Source organism: Primulina huaijiensis, chromosome 3 (genome assembly GCF_012295235.1).
Source record: "Primulina huaijiensis isolate GDHJ02 chromosome 3, ASM1229523v2, whole genome shotgun sequence".
NCBI lineage: Eukaryota > Viridiplantae > Streptophyta > Magnoliopsida > Lamiales > Gesneriaceae > Primulina > Primulina huaijiensis.
In genome coordinates this window covers 22693074-22711176 of record NC_133308.1, presented here as the reverse complement: position 1 = coordinate 22711176, position 18103 = coordinate 22693074, and the positions used below count along the sequence as shown (strand labels likewise).

The 18103-nt window shown below is 31.9% G+C and overlaps 2 protein-coding genes across 3 annotated transcripts; both read left to right on the top strand.

Moving 5' to 3' along the window:
* The first annotated feature begins 932 nt into the window (after window positions 1–932).
* LOC140972431 (uncharacterized) lies at window positions 933–2380 on the top strand. Its single transcript, XM_073434860.1, has 3 exons — window positions 933–1651; window positions 1907–1991; window positions 2125–2380. Exons 1-2 carry the CDS (start codon window positions 1229–1231, stop codon window positions 1988–1990), a joined length of 507 nt encoding a protein of 168 aa, XP_073290961.1. The 5' UTR covers window positions 933–1228; the 3' UTR covers window position 1991; window positions 2125–2380.
* A 12539-nt stretch (window positions 2381–14919) lies between these two features.
* On the top strand, window positions 14920–16623 carry LOC140973799 (protein DETOXIFICATION 49-like). 2 transcript variants are annotated; one of them, XM_073436864.1, is made up of 2 exons: window positions 14920–15387; window positions 15481–16623. In XM_073436864.1, exons 1-2 carry the CDS (start codon window positions 15026–15028, stop codon window positions 16577–16579), a joined length of 1461 nt encoding a protein of 486 aa, XP_073292965.1. In that variant the 5' UTR covers window positions 14920–15025; the 3' UTR covers window positions 16580–16623. The 2 variants fall into 2 exon arrangements, with proteins under 2 accessions (XP_073292965.1, XP_073292964.1); XM_073436863.1 differs by having other exon boundaries at window positions 14920–16623.
* The last annotated feature ends 1480 nt before the right edge of the window (window positions 16624–18103 follow it).

Genomic DNA, 18103 nt, shown 5'->3' with positions numbered 1-18103 from the left:
CAAGTTTTTGTCTCATGATATATGTGGAAGGGAAAAAAATCATAGTGTACTTATTGCAAGTTCATGTATTTTTATTTAATACAACAAAAATGAAGATATTTTCCATATATATAAAGTAGATATTTTAATTTCATTTACGCTTTTTTTAGTAACAATTACAAAATCTTAAAGTGAAACTTTCTCATTCAAAGTATCATCGTGAATATTATTTTATTAGATCGAAATCCCATTCTCTAGCGTTTGTTTTAACCAAAAAAGTAAACACACAGACACACACACACACATCAATTTTTTTTTATCCAAAATGAAAATAAAATTTATTTATTTCTGGATAAATTTGTATTTATTTCAAATAATAATAATGTTAAGAGTACAATATTTATTTTAAAATTTTTGTTAACTAAAATGAAATTTATAGACACAACTTTATATTCATTTAGCTTTAACCAAGTTTAATAATATGGACTATTTCAAATTTATATATTGGATGAATCTTCTGATCAGACAAATATTTTTTCTTTAAATGTTTTTATAAAAAATTGAATCCAGGGAAAGAAAATATCTTAAATTTTTTTATTTCATTTATGATTGGCTTTCCATAATAGATTTTTCTTTGTTTCCTGATTTACATGCATATGAAATGCAGAAATACAGGATCTTCCTGAGACGGGTTCTGATGCAAGCTATAAAATTGATTGTGCCTCGGATGTTCGTGTCAACAGAAGCTTTCGATCAATTTTAACAGCATCACAATTCACAAACAAACCCTTCAATTCTAATGCTCAACAATTACATAAACAAGCAGCATCAAAATCGAGGGCAATTTCCAGGAATGAACAATGGCATATTCTTCCAAAATCAGTAGGCTTCTTCCTGCTGCAATACCACATCAAGAATCGAACGACCCCGAATACTTTCCCACTCAGGACGTTTTCTGAGACCAAATCTCACAAATTCAAGCCTCCTGATTCAGGACACAGATCGGTCCCTCATCAGTTTTGCTAAAAGTAATAATCTTTCTGCAGCATCAGGCCTGGACGATCTCTCAGGGGGCCTGCCCACGTGTTTCCAGACGTCACTATTATCTTCAGCAGGGTTGAATATTCCAAGCCTTAGTTATGAAGATTCACCCCGTCAAGAGATCAGTGTATTAACCAATGATACTGTTTCAACTGACTATAACCCATCCAAGTGTTTGGCGTATCAGACGAATTACGTTGGGTTAAGGATGTCGAATTTGAAGCAGCTTACTGATTCAAGCCTGAGTAAGACAAACCAGGGAATGAAACCCTGCAGTGAAGTGGTAACTCGGCCTGGATCAGGATTCCAGGGAAATACACTCGATACTGGTGATCAAAACTTTCCGATTGATGATACGGGCTTGGATCAATTGCTGCAGTCTATAGCGGATTCTACATGCTTTGTGCCCGATGCAAATGGAAAACAGTTGTCTGATGTAATTGCAGATTACCAAATGTTAATCAATCCTTCTAATTTAGGTAGATTTATAAGTGGCATGGAAAATGGAGGGCAAATTCAAGAACCTCTGTTTGGTCCTGATTTGGTTGCATTTGATCTTACCATGTCCTCGGAAGACAGTGGAATCAGGACTTCTCTTACAGATGAAGTGCAATTTCAAAATCAGGGACAGGTAATTTTTCTGAAGCTTTATTATCACTTCTTAGTGCCTATATAATTATGAAAACATAGTATATTTTTCATTTTAAGTTTTTAAAACGCCCTAAGTTGTGCTTTTTTATATAAAAAATAACAATTCTCTCCCATGTATTTCGTTATTTTCAAAAAACAAAACGTACNTGTATATATGTATGTATGTATGTCGTGTGTGTGTGTGTTGATGGACGTACATACACATTATAATACTCTTTGTTATTTCTACTAACAGCAAAATTGTGGCAAAAGATACAATGAACCCTCTGGATTTCAATGCTCCTTCAATATTCAGTACAACCCTTCTCTCTCCGAGTGAGGTATAATTTATTTATTTATTTCGTACCAAAATATATTTGACTCTATATATATCTTTTCACTTGTAAGAATCTCGTGTGCACGCGTATAAAACTAGGGTTTCGTAACACTTTTTTGTTAAAAAAAAAATCACAGCGCGAAGATCAAGAATTTCTTGCATCTTTACTCGCTTCTGACCAATTTGGAGAGGAGCAAACAACCCTTGATGGAATGTAATTAAATTCATATGTAACAATTAATTTTGTATTACAAATTACTTTGTATCCTACAATGGATGACAATTGGTACAGCGAGTAATGTGTTTATTTACACAAAGACAAGTTGACTTACAATTGGGTTAGAATTTCATATGTACTGTTGGGCTTGAAACCCAATGGTGGTACAAGAAGCCCAATCTTCTAACTCGAAAACCAAGCCGATTTGCTAAGATTGATACACTAGTCTCTCACTTATTATTGACATTTTTGGTTTCAAATTTTTTTTTTACCATTTTAGTCTTTTACGATGTCAAATTTCAGTTTATTGTTGTATTTTTCAATTTTTTTATAATTTTAATCATTATTGATGTGGTTGGCATGTCAGCGATACGTCAGAAGGAAATTAAAGTTGAAAAAGAAACAAAGATAACATATCAAGATTGAATTTGACAATATAAAAGACAAAAATCGTAAAAAAAATAAAGTTTATTATAAGAACTTTCATAATTATGAGATTCGTTCACGTAGAACATCAACTCCATAATCTTTCTTAGACTACTCTCTCTATGTTTTTTCTTCAAAGTACTTAAATCGATCCAAATCGTACCATTATTAGGAAGCTACTTAAATAAAAAAAAAATTGATCCTACTTAATTTGTGTAACGAATTTTGTTATAGATTTCCTTCAGTAGTTTTTGAAATCGACTGATATATCTAGAATAAATATTAATTTTTAGTACAACTAAATTTTGTTGTCTCATTTTGTACTAACTAGCTTGCCTTGGAACTGAATAGAGTGTTGATAATGAGTTACTTACTGCACGAATGGGACCCCAAGAGGTTTCATATAAATTGGTTTTTTCAAATTCCATTAATTGTAAATTTTTTTTTTAATAAATATAACTTTTTGTCAGCTGAAAATAGACACAGTCCTCTTTTCATTCAAATTTTTGATTCTACCATGTTCAATAATTTGAGTGCGTGTTTAATGAATTAATCCAAATGGCGTTGAAACAATCAAAATAAAATTCACTTAAAAATGTACAATAATGATAATAACGAGCTTTAAATCCTGAAATTTTCGCGCTTGTATCGAAATATTTACCCGAAATAATATGTGGAAATTGTTGATATTAATATTAATTTGTTCTATGCATTTGTTAAGAATCGAGCATCTATCTTCCTATGATAAAAAAAAGTGATGTTTTCGGAGAAAATAAAGATAGTATTTGATTTTTCATAAGCAACACCATCGAAAGTGGTACACAACATGCAAGTCTTATTTAAGCTTCCATGTGGCCGTGCAAACCACTATCGCTTCATCTCCAGCAACACGTTTCGATTTATCATTCGAACTAATCTTTGTAATGCTTGTGATATGAATGAACACTTTTTGTATTTGACGATTGATATATACGTATGTTTGAATATATATGTGCTCATACAGCAACAAAATCATGGTATACGACAAAAATTTAGAGAAAGTATTTAAAGATAGACAAGCTAAGTACATGACATTGCTGATAATCTGAGAAAATAATTAATATAATCGAACTATATATTTCTATCCACAAAATTCATGTAGAAATATCCATCCAAAATGCTCANAGAAATGTGATGTACTAGATACTTCTGAGATGTTCACATGAACATGTTGCGACGCCCATGAGAAGCGCTCAACAAAGACAGCCCGAGATATGAAAATTATATATATATCTCAATCTTCTTATAAATACAAGCCATCTTCGAAATTATTAATAAATCAAAGCTTCAGAACTTGTTCATTGTCATTTGATGGAAGTCCGGGAAAATGTCGTCCGAACACGGTGCCGATGCTCGTTTGTTTGGATATGTAAAACAATGAAGGCACGTTTTTTGAATGGTTCGAAAACATAGATATCCCATTCATCTTATTGCATTCAACTACTGAAAAGTTGTGAGTCCATTCAGATACTTATAGCAAGTTTTGCCCTAAAGGGAAGGCAAAGGGTAGACAGAAAGGTTGTGGTCCATTAGGTATGAATGGATAGAGAAGCGGGGATGTAAAGACTCGTTTTTAAATTGGACGACTGGCTACTTGATGGATAATATAAGATGATATTCGAGTATCGGTACGACGTTATTCCTGCGATTTACGACGAACTCGATTTTGCCAGAACATGTGCCCAGATCGACAATTTATCTGGATACATTGTCGAATCTTCAATCTGTGGGTAGAAGATCAGTAGTACCCCCCGAATGCTATGGGCTTAAATACATGTTGTAATTTGGGGACATATATGGTGCCATACATCTTATTTTTGGTTTCTTTATCAGAATTACTTTTCATCCATTCTAAAATCCCTATATCCGATTAAGAATGAAAAAGAATAAAAAAAAAAAAACCTTTTACGCAATAATTTCACCACTCTCTTAAAACTTAATTTTGTATCCACTTTAATAAATCAAAATTACATTTTTTTGTCATGTAATTTGTACTTTTTTCCACTTTTGGTTATGTTAACAATGACATTATATTGTATTTTTAGTCTTGTAACTTGCATTTCTTTTTTATTTTTGGTCTAGTTACGATGAATTCTCATTTTTTTCACGTAACTTATATATATATTTTCATTTTTAATCTTTTTTTACTCAATTTCATCGTGTCTTTCTGTTAAAAAAAATAAAAAAAGGTTAAAGGATCAAAAATGAAAAAAAATTATGCAAGTTACAAGATTAATAATGAAAATTCAATATAATGGGATCAAAAATGAAAAACACCGAAGTTACAAGGCTAAAAATGTAAATTTACTGTTAACATGGCTAAAAATAGAAAAAATGTAAATTACAGAACCAAAAATGTAATTTTCTCATCAAAACTAGTGGCCTCGACCTTATTCAACTCAAATAATAGATGAAGAAAAAATTATATTTTTAGTTATGTAGTTTTTTTTCTTGTGATTTTGTCTTCTATATTATCAAAATTTTGTTTTAGTCCCATATCTTCCGATTTTGGCAATCTTAATTTTGTCATTTTTATAGAGAATAAACGTCAGCGACACATCAATGTCGCATATAAATATTAGCCCACATCGGAAAAAAAAAAACTAAAATTTCAACAACAAAAAAAAACGAAGATAGACGATTAACTGAAATTCGTAATATCGAAAATCAAAATCTCAAGAAAACAAATATATAACACTAACAATACAATTTTCATATAGATAAATAAGTAAAATATGATAGTGTGATGAAATTAAAATGCGGTACCTAAAATATCATTAAGTGAGAATTTATTTTACAATTGCACGTACATTTGTATTCCGAAAATATTACAGAATTTTTAATTTTATTGAAACTAATGATCACCAAATTAAACTATTTCATATAAATTTATTTTTTTAATTAATAACTCAATTCAGAAATTACTGAAATATAAATTTCATACCCTTTTGCACAATCAAAAGTCAGAATTGAGGAGCGGTCAACACTGTACATATATCATGTAAACTTTTATCTGTTGTTTCATGGCCCTTATTTTGAATGTTATCTTTCTTGTTTTATACCCGGAAAATGGGTTTATTACGATTATGTCACGAACACGAAATCTCGTCTCAAATTTAAAACTTCGATTTCAAATGGATTATAAACCATCGATATTGTTTATCTTATTTCAACAAGAAGCATAGTTGTCTAAAAAGCATTGCCTATTATGCAGCAAATTGTTTTCGTTCGAGCTAAAGAACCTTATAGATGGTATACAGATAAAATCTTTTCTTACAGATAAAATTATTTAAATCTATATTTAATTTTTCGAAATCTAAATATTTTGTTTTACAAAAATTCTTCAAGTTCCACCTATTAATTTAAATTCCAAATATATTCTATATTTTATTTATGCTACTGGTCTTCGTCTATTATACTTTGATTATGTCGTTTTTCTTCAATGAATTAATTTTTTTTTTCTTGCAAAGTGGTTTTAGTGGACTTCATTTATAATCTGTCGATGTATCAGATGACTTTGAAACAAGACTTGGTCCACTAAACCTTTGACTTGGTCGACTTAGTATCCAAACACATTAATTATACCTCAAAATTTCCAATATATAAATATATATATATATATATATTTGATGGATATAATAAAATTGTTATTAAAGAAATGGTAAATGTCGTTTTTTAATCTTTTTCAAAGTAACGAACGAGAGATTTCCCTTGCACTCTTTCCTGTCGGTATTTTTTTCTTTAAGAGGAGAAATAATTAGAATTAGAATAATTAAACGTGAGACAAACAAATAATTAAATAAACGTGTGACAAACAAATAATCAAAAGTCATAATTGGATATGGGGCGCGGTAATAAATGTAAGAAAAATGGTGTCAGACAAAACCTCACAAGTCACAAAGAAATTGTTTTTTCTTAGTTATCTCTATCTCATTTTTTGTGTTAATTCATAATTTTATTATATCATGTCAGCACTCCGATAAAATAAGATTAAAATCCAATAAAATCCCAATCGATTATGAATTTTCTCAAATTTTTTTTAGACAAAAATTATTAAAAGTGTTTCTTGATGATGATGCATTTTTATTTGAGAATTGAAAGTATAAAATTTTTTTAAATAGGTTTCTTTCATTAATAAAAATTATTAAGAGTGTTGAAATAATTAGTTCATGTATATTGCTGACCTAGTTTGGTTTTGTTGTACATGCGACTTGTAGGGGTAAGTAATAATTTATTGGATTGACCAAATAGTTCTAGAAACTTTGATCACTAATTCTCCACTTATAAAGCAAGCCGGGTTATGACCGAAGAATTGATTTATGTTACTATCCATGAGTCAAATAAATTTTAAAATCGTGCGTATAACGTATTACGGTAAGAGTAGGCATCTTGTGAGATGGTATCACAAATCTTTATCTGTGAGACGTGTCAACCTTACCGATATTCACAATAAAAAGTAATACTCTTAGCATAAAAAGTAATACTTTTTCATGGATGACCCAAATAAGAGATTCGACCCATGAAATTGATCCGTGAGACTGTCTCACAAAAGTTTTTGTGTTATATAAAATTCTTATAACATGTTTTGGATTTTAATCCCGTAATTTTTCAAAATTTTGTTTACATAAAGGAACTTTGATAAATTTTTTGGGTCATTTTTTTTGTCCGAAAACACTAAATCTACCAGATATTGCTTATTTGACATTGATGTTCTCTTACATGACTCACATAATAAGAATAAATATTATATTACACAAATTTAAAAATATACAAACAAAATAAAAGAGAAAGAAATTTTTTTTTCCTTCTCATTTTGACGTATTTTGTTAGATAAATGAAGTAAGAAGAATGTTGAAAAGAAAAGGGAGTCAGAAAAAGAAACAAGTTGGGTCTTCTTTATAAACTCTAAGTTTGAGTTAGGGATTTGGGCCCCGAGGGGTACCAGAAGTTTTTAGAAGGGGGAAGACGCTAATAGGCTGTGTCTTGGAGAAACACACGTGCGCGCTTGGCCCGGCCCGGTGCGGTCTTTGACCAGTATTAATCTTTTTGGACAAAATTTATTTGAAAATAATTTTGTTGACAAGCACATACATAATGGCGTTAAAACATATTTGATATATTTAGTGTTTCGAGCAAAAAAAATAACTAAAATAAAAAAAATCTATATCAAACTTCCCATATGAGGTAGCACTTGAAGTTTCAGGTGCCTTCATTCAGTGAAACGAGCACATTCAGTTTTTCAACGAGTTTTTTTACAGGACATAATGGAACATCCAGAAAAAAAATGTGAATTTAAATATGAAAATTGTAATCGTTTCCTTACACTACAATTCAATTTTTTAAAAATGAACAGAAACTAAAACATAAATATTTCGATCGTTTTCTCGATCAACTATTATTCACAAGAAATCATAACAACTCACAATCGTTTAGAATCATTCAAAGTAACGCTGGATTTTGTAACAATTATAAGACCAAATACTCACTATTACATCAAAAATTGCAGTTGATTATAATATTATAACTCAAAATCTCAAACCTTTCAACATTTCAATTGCCTCAAACTGTTGAGTTAGTATATTTTGTGTTTTAAGGAATTTTGTCGACTACATGGATTTGTGAAATAAATTTGATTTGGTTATAATTATTTTAGATTTTTTTTTTCAATGGTAGGGATCAATTATTTTCAAAAAGAATAGACGAATATAAATGAATTTGGAGGCTAGGTTATTGGGATGTGACAAGTTGACCTAAAAGAGCCAATCATAATTTGCCACAAATTTTCCTATTGACATGAAATCAATGTGCTCTACGCTACGTCTCGAGGAAATTGGTGGCAAGAATATAATAAGGGAAATTGACATTCAGTTTTCAGTTATCAAATTTTTTTGTGTTCAGTCTTTTTGTACTTTTTTAGTATCACATTTTTACATGAAATGTACCACATTTCCACATGAAGTGTACCACATTTTGTATGACATAGTACCACAATTTTGTGGGTAGGGAGTGAACCCAAAGAAATATTTTGATTGAGGATTTTTGATCAACTTCTCCAATATAATACTAAATAATTATCCATTCACAAAATTTGAGGAACTTTGATGCAAGAATCTTTCAAAAATAATGATTTTATTGGACAAGTTCAAAGTATGCCTAATGCTTTGTCAAAATGGGAACAAATTACGCTATAAATTTATAGATAAGAGTTATATAAAAATTAATAAAACTAGGGTGCCATTATTTTTTTTAAGAAATTGTGCATATTAAATTTTTTTTTTTGGGAAAAGATATCAGCTGGGAAATATAAAATATTAAAAATGTATACTAAGATGAAATAATATTCTTAAGCTTTAATCAAAGGAAAAATAGTTTTTTTAGTCTATTAATTTATTCAATTTAGGATTTTGGTTCACTAAATTTTCAAATTTTGATTTTTTATTTTAACTTGCAGTGTTGGTTATTTTGGTCCAATTGCTGACGTGATATCGAAAAATACTGATATGACATTAAAATATGCTGAATGGATATCGAAAATTACTAACTTGTAATATGTCAAGTAATTTGATGAAATAGTCGACAAGTAAAAGTCAGTGTATCAAAATCATCAAATTTGAAAAATTTAATGGACTAAAACTCGTTGAACAAAGTAATAGACAAAAACTATTCGTTTTCCTTTAACTAAATTTGTCATATATAATAAATATCGTTAATATAAAAAAATAAACAAATGAATAGTTCAATGTGAACGGCAGATTTAACATGTAAAAATTGCTCTTCCCTTTTGAAATCGAAATTTTCCACACGCCGACAAGACCAAAGCAATACTTTTTCCCCCAAAACTTTTTGGGACAAATAAAATATTCATAAAATTATATAATTTGGTTCCCATTTTGATAATGACCCATGTTTCATTTCCCATTTACTTTTCAACACAAAATTTATTCTTGAAATAAAAAACTAAGATACGGTCAAAGATATAACAAAAGAAAAAACTGAAACAATACAAACAAAATACTTCATTAAGTGTATTTCAATCTTCGTCACCTAGTTCATGCTTTACATTAGACGGGCTTCATATTTATTTAATAACTTGCGGAGGTACTTTATTAAATGGGAAAATTTTTTATTTTTATTTTTGTATTTTTGGTCCACTCAATTTCATTTTTTGCTCTTAATCTTATTTTACCTATATGTAAGGAATATTGCTTGAAAGATGTGAGTGTATATAACAGTAATATTATAAGATCGTAAATTTGTGTTTTATCAGAATTAAGTGTTCTGCTGAATGTTACAACATTTCAGACAACATTCAGCGGAATATTTAAAGTTTGTAACACAAATTGACTTTAAACAAATACGATGGACAAGATTAAATTTGCGCAAGTATTCGGTGCCTCATGGCAAAAATTAATCACTATAAAACCAACGAGTTTACATGAAAACAATACCAATAGTGATTATTACTAGAATCAATTTTCTCAACACGTTGAGAAAATAAATGTTTTCTAAAATAATCAACAATAATAATAATCCTCAAATTTCTTTGTGATATAGGCGATTAACTCCTCACAAAGATCTGATTCATTGACCTTTTGGGATATTTGAAGAAAATCATTATAAGAGTCATTCGAGACTTGGAATGAAATCGTCTTTCCCTTATCCTTCTTCTGCGTGCCCATGTTCATTTTGAAGGTGCGAAGTGAACTGATCAGATCTTCCAAAGCCATCTGAGTCGTGTCCTTAGCCTCATCTATTGCACAAATTTTTATGTTGAATCTTTCAGGCAAAGAACGGAGAACCTTGCTAACTAATCGTTCATTAGAGACGGGGTCCCCAAGACTGAACGCCTCATTAGCAATTTCCTGTAGGCGACGATCATAATCCAGTATATTATCATATTCTTCCATCCTCATATTCTCGAACTTGGAGGTAAGCATTCTTAATCTAGTTCGTCGCACACTCTCAGAACCTTCACAATGTCTTTGGAGAGTATCACATGCATCCTTAGCAGAAATACAATTTGTAATCAAATTGAACATGTTCATGTCGACTGAAGTGAATATTGCATTTAAGGCCTTTGAGTTGTAATTTGAACTCCACACTTCATCGGCAGTCCAATCAGTTTTCGATTTTGGCACGCTATCACCATCTTGATCTATCTTCATCGGTGAAGTTCACCCATTGATAACACGCTGTCATGCCCGTTCATCTATGAATTTTATGTAATATCTGATTTTGACCTTCCATAGACTATAGTTGGTTCCGTCTAGGACTGTGGTCGAAGTGCTCCGTTTGCAAGTGATTTGTCCATTTAAATATTTCTGTCAAACAAAATAAAAACCAGAATCAACACTTAGTATATCAAGAGTAGGCTCTGATACCACTTATAATGAATATTGCTTGACAGATGTGAGTGTATATAACAGTAGTAGTATAAGATTGTAAATTTGTGTTTTATCAGAATTAAGTGTTGTGCTGAATGTTACAACATTTCAGACAACATGCAGCGGAATATTTAAAGTTTGTAATACAAATTGACTTTAAACAAATACGATGGACAAGATTAAATTTGTACAAGTATAAATACTTGCGCGGTGCCTCAGGACAAAAATTAATCACTATAAAACCAACAAATTTACACGAAAACAATACCAATAGTGATTATTACTAGAATCAATTTTCTCAACACGTTGAGAAAATAAATGTTTTCTAAAATAATGAACAACATTAAAACGTAATCAATAAAGCAAAAACGTGATGCAAAAAACTGGAGCAACAAAAACGATCTTCAGCCAACTTCGTCACGGATGTTGTCTGTAGATATCTCCAACAATCAAGGCAGCACACAACATCATCACTTCTTCGATCAGCAGCGACGTTGTGAATTTATTTTCTCTGAAAAGTCTGTGTTGTGCAAAGTGCGCGAATGATCAATCCAAGAGCCTTCAACAATGTCCTTGTTTATCTTATTTATAAACTTCTTGTCTCTTAGAGTTTATTTCCATAAAGAAACCTATTACACAAAGAACGTAGGAGTTTAATTAGGAACAAACTCTTTTTGAACATTGATATCATATCATGATAATATTTGCATAATTATCTCATTATCTAGAAATGAAAAAACTCATTCAATATTTAATCAAATCAACCAAGAAAAAATAAATTAAACTAGGAAATTATATTCCCCTTCACTATCAATAGGTCACACTCCCTAATGTGGAAAGTAAGCTCTCATTTCTCATTCAAAAAATCTTGTTTTCGAGCAGTTTTCATTGGATAATGCTAACTTGGATATCATATTTGTTTGTTCGTGACATAGGTACGATACACAAAGTTCGCTCTTTGATTTTGTTCGAGTATTTGCCGATTACTACACTCGACTGAATTGTAAGCATCCGTATCTTTCCAAATCGGGTAATATCATTTGTCGACCGCACAGGGGCGTAGCCATAGTATGGGCTGGGCTCAAGCCCAGGAAAGATTATCAATTTTTTTTATATAGCCATAGTGTAGTCCAATTTTTCCTTAATCCCATCCATTACAAAAATAAAATGAAAAGAAAAAAAAAAGAGAGAAAGTAAAAAAACAATAGGAAAAAACAACTCATCGCTCACAGCTTCAAGAGCGCCTAGAAATTGGAATTCCCATCTCAATTCTCAACCCTCTTTCCTGCGACACATCCCTTTTATGCCCTTGTTCTCTCTTTTTCTCAATTTATTTGTCAGGTATATCTCTAATTATTTAATTAATCTTTTTTAAGCATAATCCTTCAGTTTCTAAGAAAAAAGTTAGAAATTTGAATCCCAGTGGCATGAATTTCAAAAGAAATAGTATATTTCAACCCCTGTCTACAAACTCTCGACATGAAGGCCACCTCTAGGATTTCCAAAAACTAGATTATCAAAGTCAGACCAACTACTTTCTTTTCTTTCATATTCAGTTTGATGTTGTGATATCTTAACACAAGGGTTGTATGTCACGCTGCAAGAAAAACTATGTAATTAAGCTAATTTTCTGCTGCTGCGTATCTCTTTAATTAAGCACTATTCTCCTTGGGGTTCATTGGTTTATGTTTTCCCCAAGATTCTTATAGTTTCTGGTGTTTTTGAATCTGGGTTTGGTCTATTCTGGGTTCAAGATTAAAAACTTGCAATAAATTAATTGTATGCTTTTATGGAATCCTATCACCATGAATTATCTGTTTAGTTCCTTTGATGTTTGGTTACTCAAAAGATAGAAAAAATTGTTTTTTTTAATCATCTTTTAATTTAAATGAAGAGTATTCTTTTAGGTGAAATAAAATGACTTTATAGGTTTTTTATTTATAGGTGAAAAATCGAAGGTTGCGACTAAATTAGTGTTTATTTAAGTTACCTTCTTTTGGCGTAAGTTGTATTTTTTTTATTATGCGTACTCTTTCATATGATTAATGTTTGAACTTTTGGAAAATATTTATCCAGATTTGATGATTATATAATGAAAATCGTGGATTGCACTTAATCTTTATGTCATGTGGAAAATGTTGTATTGATTTCTAGATTATTATTTTTTTATTTTCTAACCCTCCATATTTTGAAATTCTGGCTACGTCTCTGCGACCGCATCAATGTACATATTGTATTTTGAGAATATGATGGATGTTTGAGTTAGGCCGCCGTGCGCACACAACAAAAATGGACTTGATTCGTTGGTAAATCTAAAACTTTGACACTTTCTCCATGTAATTGGAGATGAAAGACAGCAAAACTTTGGCCCTTTAACAGGCCGTTGGATTTTGTTGGGCCCACAGATGGCAGCTTTCGCCCTTCCCTTTTATCTAATCTCCAATTGTCGTTTTTATTGCATTTTTTATAACCGAAAATGTAATTATTAAATTTAAAATATTAATTAATGTTTGGTCGCTTTAGTTTCTAACAAAATGTTATATATAATTTGTTGGCATGGGATTTTAGCTGTAAATTTAATAATTCATGGAGCAACTTTTAGCTGATCAAATTCTCACATTTGAAAAATATACTTCATACGTCTCAAAGATAAAAACTGCAATATCTTTTTCGTCGATCTCAAATATTATAGTCTGATTTTTGTATTTAGTATTATTTTTAATGTGCTTTTACCGATATACCACATTCATTAGCTACTTCTAGTAATTTTTCATAGCCTATTAAAACACTATTAAATAAGAATAAAATAGAAATTAAATTTATTTGTGAAATTTGTTTTTCAAATAATTTTATCAATTTGTGCAAAAACACATAGACTCTATATATATTGGATGGAGGGTGTAATATTTTGTCAAGTCAAATTATGTTATATTTTTTTTATGAAGATGGAATAGTTAGCTACTATCTTTTGTTGTGCATTGAGTAAACCTCTAGACTGATGTAATAAGTTGCAAATCATGCTAGACATGTAATCGAATTAATGATCATGAGTTTGATTATCCTTAACAGTATGAAATGCTCGTTCAAAAAATGTTGGTATGATGAATCAAACTTATGATTTTTGATCAAACACTCACATACTCTATCAACTGGTATAAATATATGCGTGCGATGAACATCATGTGATGTTATTTTGTTGACTCATGAGTTGGAGTTAATGGATTTAGCTACGTATTAACAAGATTTGTAAAGGAATGGGTGTCGCCTATTTGCTCGCACGCAAACTTAGCGTAATGCGAGCAACATTTGTTCTATTCTATCCCCATTAAAGTAACATCTGTCGTGTTTATCCATCTCACGATCTATCCAAGAAATTTTTAGGACCCCTTTATACATTGTGGAACGGATGCATCTAATGCTGTAAAGTCCATTACTAACCCATCACAGTTTGCAAATGAAGCTCCTATTGTTGCTCTCATCCAGCACAATTGTAGTCGGGCTTCTTTTGTTGCGCAACATTGTCTGCTATCAGCCAATCGAGTCGTTCATGTTCTGACATCTTTTGGTTTATCGTTTGGGCCATTGCTAGATCGTGTAGTCCTCTATTTTTAATCCCCTTTTGTAAATTGTGACATTATGGGATGATAATATTAAGAATTTTCCTTAAAAATAAACACCCTTTATTAATATTAAAATGGAATTAAATCATATTTGCGAAATCCGTGCGCGCGAGAATCTTAAGTTCCTTTCGCAAGCCCGCGGGCGCGCACTACACATCACCGCCCATCCATAAAGGCCAAGCGCCAGCTACACGCGGCGGTTGACCCCATTTGTACTATATATATACCCACCCTCTGCTCATTCTTTGAAGCCCTCTACACACACACACTCACACTATAGCTAGCTATTTTTCTCTCTACCTCTCTCACACATAAAAACACCAAATACACACACTGAAAACCCCACAAAAAAATGTGCATCAAATGCAATAATCCCTCAGATCATCGAGATTCCGACATGTTCACTTCTTTGATCCCCAAAACCCCAACACTAATCCAACCCACACAGAAACCACACAAGCCCACCAGTCATCTCTCTCTCCTTCTTCAAGAATCCGTCTCCATAGCCAGAATAGCTCTCCCAATGATCCTAACAGGTCTGCTACTCTACTCCAGGTCCATTATCTCAATGCTTTTTCTCGGAAGATTAGGGGACTTAGCTTTAGCGGGCGGTTCTTTAGCAGTCGGGTTCGCTAACATTACCGGTTATTCTGTCCTCTCTGGTTTAGCCATGGGGATGGAACCCATTTGTGGACAAGCTTTTGGAGCCAAAAAGTACAAACTCCTAGGACTTTCTTTGCAAAGAACTGTACTTCTGCTTGTTTTCACTTCGTTTCCAATAGCCTTCCTGTGGTTAAACATGAATAGGATTCTTCTCTTCTGTGGGCAAGATGAATCCATTGCAGCACAAGCTCAAGAATATTTGTTCTATTCTTTGCCTGATCTGTTTGCTCAGGCTGTATTACATCCACTGAGAATCTACCTCAGAACTCAGTCCATAACTTTGCCGCTAACTTTCTGCGCAGCTGTTTCGATTCTTTTGCATGTACCTATTAACTATCTCCTCGTTTCAAAGCTCGAATTAGGTATAAAAGGAGTTGCATTTGCTGGGGTTTGGACAAATATAAACCTTGTTGCATCGTTAGTGGTCTATATAATACTATCTGGAGTGTATAAAAAAACTTGGGAAGGCGTATCGATGGAGTGTTTAAAGGGCTGGAAATCCCTTCTGAATCTAGCTATTCCAAGCTGTGTTTCAGTTTGTCTTGAATGGTGGTGGTATGAAATAATGATCTTGATTTGTGGGCTGCTGCTAAACCCAAAGGCAACAGTTGCATCAATGGGGATTCTGATTCAAACCACCGCATTAATCTACATATTCCCATCTTCTCTCAGTTTCAGCGTGTCAACTAGAGTGGGCAACGAGATAGGAGCCGGCAGGCCCCAGAAGGCGAAATACGCGGCCATTGTCGGTCTCTCCGGGGGATTCCTCCTGGGATTCATCGCCTTCTTGTTTGCAGTATCGGTTAGAAACATATGGGCCACGATGTTCACCCAAGATAAAGAGATAATAGCAATGACATCTCTGGTTTTGCCGATAATCGGGTTTTGCGAGCTGGGGAACTGCCCGCAGACTACGGGCTGCGGGGTTCTGAGAGGGACGGCCCGACCGAAAGTCGGAGCAAACATCAACTTGGGATGCTTCTATCTGGTGGGAATGCCGGTGGCTGTGGGGTTAGCTTTCTTCTTGAGAATGGACTTCCAGGGCCTATGGTTCGGGCTTTTGGCGGCCCAAACTTCATGTATGATAACAATGATGGTCGTTCTGCTGCTAACTGATTGGGAATTCGAGGCCCGAAAAGCAGAAGAATTGACCAAAGAACACAGAATTCTTGATCGAAACGAAAAAGATGATGAAAAATATGTATCAGATATAGCAGAAAACAAGGGAGATAGCCAATGTTAAATTAATCATTGATAGTTTTTAGATATGTTAGGAAAATTTATTTATATTGATGAGTTAAATTTTATTTATACAAAAATTACTTAATATAAAAAAATATTACATACAACACTGAACATAACATACACAGACATGCAAAACCAGTAAGGAAACTCTATCTTACACCACTAGAAGTAACACAAACACTTGGATGAGCTCATTTAATGATGAACTCTACCAAAAAACAAAACCGATATGATCGAACCGATCTAATCGCTACAACTATATCGAAAGTGTTACTCCACCGAATCAGAAATAAGTATCCATATCGAGGTACGTACACCACATAATCGCTCATACTTCTTCTTTTTTTAAAAAAATAATAATAATACAACTCATATTCTGGTGCCAATACATAATTAATTAATGATCATACAAAGGTGGTTAATTAATTATTTGTTTGCTAAAATTTTAATCTAAATATGAAATTGGCAACTCTTGTACTAGTCATTTGAGGAAATCAAGATTCGAATCTCTCGTGGAGGGAGATTCATAAAAGTCCGTACTATAATAATTTATTTTTATTTTTTATATATGTAAGGTACAATAACTATTAATTGTCAATGGATACAACAATTATTGAATTGGTCCTGGCATCGGCCCCCGTAAAATTCTCTCTTTTTGGCTATTGGTTATGTTACCGTTCATGGCAAGATTTTGTTAGTACAATGCTGATTTCCCAAAAGTGCGTCACTTACATTACTTTCAATCTTAAACATTATATAAAAATATATTAAAATCTCACCGACTGTTTGGATCGTTTGGTTACTTAGATTAAGTTTGGATCTTGGATATTAAATAAAATGAAATTAAAATGTTAACTTTAATTACGCTGATAATTAAGCACTAAAATTCATCACTAATATCCTTGTCTGTTCCAGCATCCCTTAACGTTGATCCTGCAACGGCTTCACTTAATAAACAAGACCAGTAATCAGCCGTTGATCTTGTCGATCCACCCGGCGGTGGAAGAAGCTTAAAGGGCAAAAAAAAATAAAAATTTGCACCTATACACTTGGACCCCAGCACCCCTATTTCTGAGCTAGACCTCGACCCTAAAATCTTAGGACCAACGAAGCCTATCAAAATCATACTGAAATTTCTATAGATACCCATAAATGATAGGTACTATATAAATGTGAGGTACCATATAATAGTTTGATACCATATAAACTAAACTGATATAGTTTGATACCATATAATATATCATATAATAGTTTGATACCATATAATATAATAGATACTAATCTAATATGCACTAATATAATAGATACTAATCTAATATCAGTTAATGAAGCTATTATTTACTTTACTTTGACTACTAATAGAATAATAGACACTAATATAATAATAGGAACATTTTTTTAATTAAAATAATCTTGAACTTTATGGAAAATTTCTATAATTTTTATTTATTTATTTGTGGGATTGATATTACATATTGTGTATGCTAAGATTTATATAAATTTAAAGACTAATATATTTTTT